The sequence below is a fragment of the Gossypium hirsutum genome, chromosome A10 (assembly GCF_007990345.1).
Source record: "Gossypium hirsutum isolate 1008001.06 chromosome A10, Gossypium_hirsutum_v2.1, whole genome shotgun sequence".
Lineage (NCBI taxonomy): Eukaryota > Viridiplantae > Streptophyta > Magnoliopsida > Malvales > Malvaceae > Gossypium > Gossypium hirsutum.
Window position 1 is genome coordinate 3,059,388 of NC_053433.1, and position 7,922 is coordinate 3,067,309.

The window sequence follows — 7,922 nt, forward strand, 5'->3', positions numbered from 1 at the left end:
ATTAAAAATATTTTAAGATAGCAGATTATACAAATAAAAGGCTAGATTAAAATTAAACCTAAAATAAAAGGAATAATTTACAAATAAGATAGTTTTTTTAAAAAAATGCAAAGTATATAAATGTATAGGGACTAGGACTAGAAATAATCCAGGTCCCAAAACGCTGCACCTTGGAGTGGACTAAAATGGAATGGTGTACAAATTTTGGGGAAAAATTAAAATAAAACACATGGATGCTAATGGGGTCTGCTGGAATGTGATGCAAAAATGAGGGATTAATTGTGGAAATTTCCCATTTGACATATAAATGCACAAATTGGGTCTGGGCATGGATCAACACGCGGCCCCCACCCTTAAACACCACCGTTTCAATATTAAAAAACACAAAAAAGAACCACTGAGCTCTGTCATTTTTACTAAAACTTATATCTAACCGCCCCCATTTTTCTCCTATTCTTTACCTTGGCCGACTCTTAGGCTTCACCGGCGTATAATACGCCTCCACCACCGTCGCGGTTTTAGCCAGACCACAAGGATCTGTCAACCATCAGGCCGGAGGAGCCAACGTCGACTAAATCGACAACAAAAAAGGTAAATAAACTCCTCTTTTAGATTTGTCAAGTAGATTCAAAATACGGTAAAAAAAGAATAAGAACAGAAAAAAAAGTGCGAAAACCTTGAAATCACTGCTTTTTCTATTTTTGTTGCTTTGTAATGCTCTCCCTTTTTGTTATAAATGTGCAGCAAGTAAAGATCAAGAAGAAAGAAAACGAGAACCCAAAAAATCAAAAAAGAAAAAATCGATCTGAAAATCACCTTCAAGTCCTTTTTTGTATTCTCTCTATGTAACCTCTCCCGTTTTACAATCGGTTTTTCCTCTCTAATCCCCCTATTTACAACCGGTTTCCCTAAAATACAATCGATCCCCCCATTTCAAAATACAATCTGTTTCCCCTCAAATCCCTCATCCAAAATACAATCTGTTTTCCCCTCCTTTGAAATATCAAAAATCGTCCCCGTTCCAATGATAGATTTCGGCTTTTAAAGCCAATATATTTGTTTTGTTCCTTTTGTTTATTACTTCCCCATCATTCGCATGTTTTCTTTGCTGTTGTGTTTGTTCTTGTTGCAGGTGGTGGGCACGGTGGAGCAGGTGTGAGTGTCAGACGCGTGGGGCGTGGTGGACGAGGGGGCCACGCATGGAAGCTTGCGACGGCTAGCTTGGGGAAGCAAACTAGGGTTTGCTGAAAATGGGGTTAATCTTGGGCTAGGGTTATGTTTGTTTTGGGTTTAGGGTTAATTTTGGGTAGTTTGGGCCATATGAAATTTGGGCTGCAATGTATTTGGTTTATGTTTTATTTTTATTTTGTTTTTGTTTTGCACTGGGCCCGGGCAAAATGGGCTCGTACAATCGATACTTTAAAATTTTAATTAAACTAATATATTTTAAAATTTATGAACCGATTTAGATATACACAATGATTTAATGATGATTAGTGAAATTAAATCCAATATTATGAACGAGAAAAAGAATGGTTCCATTAGGATTAAAAGCAAGTAGATAAGTGTAGAAAAATTCTCCAATCTCGTACTTATCTTAATTGTTTATTTCATTGACATAAAAAGCCATGTTTAAAAGGTCAAAGGAAAACAACTTATTTCTCTCTGGATAATCATGGAATATTCACCTAAACTTTAGTTGATTCCTTTACTTAGTCAAAAACGCCATCCAGTTTTCACAATATAACACTATGGTTTTCAACAAAATACTTTAAAAACAGAAGTGTCCAAAAGCGTATTTATCCATTTATTTTTTCACAAAAGCATACATATTTATCCATTAAGATTATATTTTAGTTTCTTAATCATAACAATCATATCCCCAACTTGCAACATTAAGCAATGTAGACTTATTCTTCACTTTTCATATTTCATATTTCATATATATATAACTTTGATTCAAATAAAATCAAGAATCTTTAAAGAAGAAACTAAAAAAATCGTTTAAAAATAGAATAATTTAATTTAAATTACAAATTTTCATGAGAGATCAAAATATATATATATTTTAATTTTAATCGAGGGGTTAAGACCATTATATATCTTGTTAGATAGACCTTGAAAATAAAGAAAAATAATATAATAATTTATAATGTTATCCATCATTAAAATCTTATAAATTATTGATATAAAATTTGAACTTAAAATATAATAATTTTTAATATTTTAAATTTATTATTTCCTTTTATAGATATATTAGTTTTTTCAAACTAAAAAAATCATCCCTTACATCACTATCAATAAATAAAATAGATTCTTATAAATGAAGTAAATAAAATAACACATATTATAAAAATATATAAAAAATTAAAAAGAAATATGCTTATGATAATAATGTGTATCAAATCATTTAATTTTTTCTAAAGGCGGCTGAAATGAAAACTTGAAGCAGACACCAATTTCCTCAAATTGCCGACCACTTAGGATACAGATTTATCCAAAAATATTATTTTCGTCACGTGGTACGCAAAATGAATTTACTAAAACGACACCGTTTCGCATAGAATAAACCATGTTTAATTTTGCGGTCCAAGTCAACTGATCAAAATGACAGCCGTCAGATGTTTCATCAACGGTCCCGGTTGTTAACACTTTCCACAAACATGTGGTGCGCAATTATCTCCGTGAAGTGTAAGTTAGTCACCTACTTCTTAGCCTGCGCCGTATCGCAGTAACTTCCCTCACGCGTTTGCAGCGTGTGAAGACACACCCCATTGTGATAGAAAGGAAAAAAAAAATGAAAATAAATAAGTCCGCGACGTAACCGTCACTGAAACTTCAACAACTGCCGTCCCATTTTTATTTTCCCTCTCTTTAAAACCACCCCTAAATCTTTCTCTCTCGGCTCTCATTTGATCCTAATTTTGTTTTTCAAAATCTCGTTTAATTAAAGGCTTCAATCAAATTCAAAATCATACTCATTACCGCAAAAAGTAGTAAATCATTTAATTGATTTTCCTAGTTATTTTTGTTTTTTTAAGCAATGGAAAACAAAGCGGCGGTGAGGTTTATGTTAGGGAAGCAATCGTCGATGGCGCTGGAGAGAGGTAAGGATGGATCCGATGGAAAAGATAAAGAGCAAAGAGAAGATATAGATGACGGAGTTAGGCTGATGTATTTAGCCAACGAAGGTGACTTGGACGGCATTCGGGAGCTCCTAGACTCCGGGATCAACGTTAATTTCCGCGACATCGATGATCGGACGGCTCTCCATGTTGCTTCTTGTCAAGGACAGAACGACGTCGTCTCCTTGCTACTTCAACGTGGCGCTACCGTCGATTCTAAAGATCGCTGGGGAAGCACTGTAAGCAAAAAAGCAAAATCGCCTCCTATTTTTTTGTTCTTTTCTCTAATTTTTTCCCCTAATTTATGTTTATTTTTGGTAAATAGCCTCTGTCGGATGCTATATATTATAAGAATCATGATGTGATTAAGCTTTTGGAGAAACATGGAGCTAAGCCTTTGGTGAGTTTTGCATCTTTGATCTGGATTATTTTTTATTTGCTGATTTTTTAATGATACTGATCGTTGAATTTTGGTAACAGATGGCTCCAATGCACGTAAATCACGCGCGTGAAGTCCCGGAGTATGAAATCGATCCAAAAGAACTTGATTTCACTAACAGCGTCTACATTACTAAGGTAATCTCTTTTTTTAATAATAAGTAACTGTTCATGATTTCATAACAACTGAAATCATAGTTATCTGTAGGATTAGTTTTATTGGTTAACTGAGGAAGTCTTGGCGACTAGCTAATATTCACCACATTGCATTGATAGAGAGGAAACAGTTACATTGTAATGCTTATCGAAGTTTGTGAATAATACGTGGAATGTTTGAAATAGTGGCCGGATTATTGCACTGTGAGTTCTTTTGTTTCTTCTAGTTGTGGTGGTAACTTTGAGCATACAATGGGGAGTCGCTAGACCATTAAAAAACAATTGTTTTGTTGCATAGAGCAAACAGTTTTGTCATCTATGCAATGTAGGTTTGAAGTTTGATAAGAAGAATAGGCTGTTTTTGTGACTTCATGTTTCAGTTGCATGCATATGAAACAGTAACTCATCATCTGATGAGTCTATGCCTTCGCATAGTTGCTGATGATTTAAGACATCCCTGTGATTAAATTTCAGGGAACCTTCTGTAGAGCCTCATGGCGAGGAATAGAAGTTGCTGTAAAAAAGCTCGAGGATGAACTTATTACTGATTCGGATAAAGTGTAAGTTGCTCATAAAGTGAGGGATTTCTTCCTTCTTCATGGAAAAGAGAGTTTTTTTTTTTGGGGGGGGGGAGGCAGTGGCTTGTGGGCTTGGAAACACTGGACCAGGCTGGGTTCTTCCATTCCCATTAAATATGTTATTTGATTTCTTTTTCAGGAGCGCATTTAGGGATGAGCTTGCATTATTTCAGAAAATTCGACATCCAAATGTAGTCCAATTTCTTGGTGCAGTAACTCAGAGTAGCCCGATGATGATTGTAACAGAATATTTACCCAAGGTTTTCCTCTAGCATATATGGTTTCTGCATGCATTTACTTGTGTCTGATTTCCTGGCTTGCCGAGTTGATTTCAAAACTTGTACACTTGGTGTGTTACAAATTCATTTTGTTGTGTATGAAATGCTGAATAATTCGATTATATGAATTGGAAAGCCAAATCTCTGTTCCCTCTTTTTTGGGTTATTTTAGGGATGATAAAATTGCAGATGAATGACAGGATTTTGTAAAATATGTTCTAAGCTTATGTGCTTCATTAGCAGTTAGCTTTTCAAATTTTAATTCACTGTCTATTTTGCAGGGAGATTTACGAGCTTTTTTGAAAGGAAAGGGAGCATTGAAACCAATGACAGCTCTGAGATTTGCACTTGACATTGCAAGGTTTGTTTCCATATTATTGCAGTGGACTTGATAAACTATTGCTTTAATATGCCGTATGGAGAGAGCTGTTTTCCTTGTCATAAATGGGCAGTTTAATTTGAGAGTTACAGCAAATTGTGAATGAGTATGTTTGCTGTTACATGGTCACTATCTTCGTGAAGAATATTGATAGGCAAATATAAAATCTGAAATCATGATAGCTTAGTTTGACCAAAAAAAAAAAAAAAATGAAATCATGATAGCTTAGTGTAAAGAGAAAACTAGTGGTGATACATGTGACTGCACATGTTGATCTTAGATGAATGAAATTGAGAATTTATATTTTTACTGGGTGCTAGATTGCAATAGCTGAACTTGGAAGATCTTTGACATTTTCCCTCTATTTTTTTTAGGGGAATGAATTATTTGCATGAGAATAGACCACCAATAATTCATCGTGATCTTGAGCCTTCGTAAGTTTTTTGATATTTGTTTTTCGTTTCCTAACAAAATATGTATGTATGACCAAGAAATAACTTCAGTTTTATATAAAAGAATTGTTGTCTCCTTCTGAAAGTCTGCGCCCCTTACGTGCCTGAAATTGGAATGACAGAAACATTTTGCGGGATGACTCTGGACATCTGAAAGTCGCAGATTTTGGTGTTAGCAAGCTGCTCACAGTTAAAGAAGTTAAACCTCTAACATGTCCAGTGACATCTTGTGAGTTCTCTTTCTATTTAGTTCTACTTGTCCCCCTTCTTATTATGTAAGCAGTCCTTTTAAAAAAATTATCTGGATATGTTGGGCTTCATTTTGATATTTATCAACTTCTCTGTAACCTGAAATATGTTGATTGTTGTTGTCACAGGTCGATATGTTGCCCCAGAGGTTTTCAAAAATTATGACTATGATACCAAAGTTGATGTGTTTTCATTTGCCCTGATTCTACAGGAGGTAAATTATCTGAGTCCATGGCCTGTCTCAATCGCCGTTTATCATGTATCATGTGTTGTTCTGTCCTCCCTCTCTCCCCCCCCCCCAAATGGAATTTTTTTTATTTAGGCCCTTTATAATTTATAAAATTTTAAATTAGTAATAATAAAATTATATTTTGTCCCCCCAAATAATAAAAATTTGATTTAATTCCTTAAAAACTATAAATATTAACATTTTTACTATCGTAAAAGTATACAATTTAATTTTGACCCCTAAAAATAAATTTTCTTGCTCTGCCGTTGGTCTTTTGGTTGTTTTTCTTTTTATTCCTTCTTATTCTTCGATAAAGTACATCGCAACAGGCTTGATAAATTGTTTAAATGTGGTATACTTTAGATGATTGAAGGCTGCCCGCCATTTTTTACAAAGCAAGATAACGATGTTCCCAAGGCATATGCATCAAAGGAGCGTCCGCCTTTCAGAGCTCCATCTAAGTATTACGCTCATGGGCTCAAAGAGTGAGTACTAGACTTTGCCCTCTTCAATAATGAGGTGTAGCCATTTAGTTTGAAATTATCTCTTTCAAAGTTATCTGTTATCTTTTGAAGAAATTTTAGTTCTGTGAATTAACTTTTAGCATATCAGTTATTCTATTTCTCTCTGTCAAAACGATTAATCTACCTGGGGGCCTCATAATATATAAAAGATATACTAATGTTACGCTCCCGCTTACAGGTTAATTGAGGATTGCTGGAATGAGAAGCCTGCTAAGCGACCAACATTTAGACAGATAATAAAAAGACTGGAATCAATCCATGACAGTTTCAGTCATAAAAAGCATTGGAAGGTATTCTTTCTTTCCTCAAAACTACCATTCCCTTACACTCATCTTTCTGAGTTTGCATGCATGCTTGTACATTGTTGTATTGCCAGTGGAAACACTGATTGTCAAAGAAGAATGCAAACAATTATTCAGATATTGTTTGAGGGAATTAGTTGCTTCTTGATAAACAGACAAAAATAAAGTATGATCTATGATTGAAATTTGAGGAGTATATCAACTTTCGTAATTTCCCATTTTTGGATGGCCAACAGAAGTTTGATTAGGCTACTCTTTACAAAATGAACATCTGTTACATTTGGTTTACTGTTTTGGTCCCTTGCACAGTTAGCATTTTGTCCAATTTTGCAGGTGTGGTGCAATCTTTTTTAACCATTAGGCTGATAATTGTTCTCTACGGGTGCATTATGTTCAGGCTAGACCATTAAAATGGTTTCAGAATCTGGAGGCAATGCTGAAGAAAGATCATTCTAGTTCAAGCAGTTCATCTCATTCTACTGGAAGCATATGAGCGAAGTGACAGAAGTTTTATCTTCCAAAGCTTAAATATAATTGTGCATAAATTTTCACACCATTGATTTTTTTCCCCTTCTGATAATTTGTTTAGTCATTAAATATGATCTTCCAAATTTGTTCTCTCCCTTTGCATTGTGTTTGTGGGCTGAGAACTACATTTGTATTTTTATCTTTTTCATGTAAAAAAAAAAAAAAGAATTAGTCATAATCCAAAATTTATGCAAGGCAGGCAGGTTCTCGAATGAGGTATAATGAGTTGAGTTTGAGCAAGCTATCAAAATTATCTAAAAAAAGAAAGGGGTATATTTATTTACTGGGATCTGATGCTATGGTAAAACTTTGTGGGAAATTTGCTGTGTTAATCATTTTGTTGAAAAGTATATAATATATATATTTGATGATAGATAAAAAGAATGAAAATTCAAACATCAAATTTCATTTTTTTCTAAAAATCAATGATAATAATAATAATAATAATAATAATAATAATAATAATGGTTGATGAAAGTAATGGCTCAAGAAAATCAACTTCACTTGAAAGTTGAAAATGCACCCAATCGTTATCGAATCGATGTTTACAAAGATCTTTTGGATCACTCAAGTTTAAACAATAAGGAATTTTGGTATTAATATCAATGTATACCTAACTTAACACATTATATGCCAACCCAATTCTTGAAAAAATATACTCTCTTTTTTTATTGGTACAATTTA

General features: G+C 33.9%; 1 protein-coding gene across 4 annotated transcripts; it reads left to right on the forward strand.

The window, feature by feature from the left end:
* Positions 1 to 2,825: 2,825 nt before the first annotated feature.
* Positions 2,826 to 7,450, forward strand: LOC107924913 (integrin-linked protein kinase 1). Of its 4 annotated transcripts, none has more exons than XM_016855490.2 (12): positions 2,827 to 3,364; positions 3,451 to 3,525; positions 3,606 to 3,701; positions 4,194 to 4,279; positions 4,437 to 4,557; positions 4,857 to 4,936; positions 5,329 to 5,388; positions 5,529 to 5,635; positions 5,784 to 5,869; positions 6,248 to 6,369; positions 6,587 to 6,698; positions 7,044 to 7,450. In XM_016855490.2, exons 1-12 carry the CDS (start codon positions 3,044 to 3,046, stop codon positions 7,062 to 7,064), a joined length of 1,287 nt encoding a protein of 428 aa, XP_016710979.1. In that variant the 5' UTR covers positions 2,827 to 3,043; the 3' UTR covers positions 7,065 to 7,450. The 4 variants fall into 4 exon arrangements, with proteins under 4 accessions (XP_040935507.1, XP_040935506.1, XP_016710979.1 ...); XM_016855489.2 differs by having other exon boundaries at positions 7,108 to 7,450; XM_041079573.1 differs by lacking the exon at positions 5,329 to 5,388 and having other exon boundaries at positions 2,826 to 3,364.
* Positions 7,451 to 7,922: the final 472 nt, after the last annotated feature.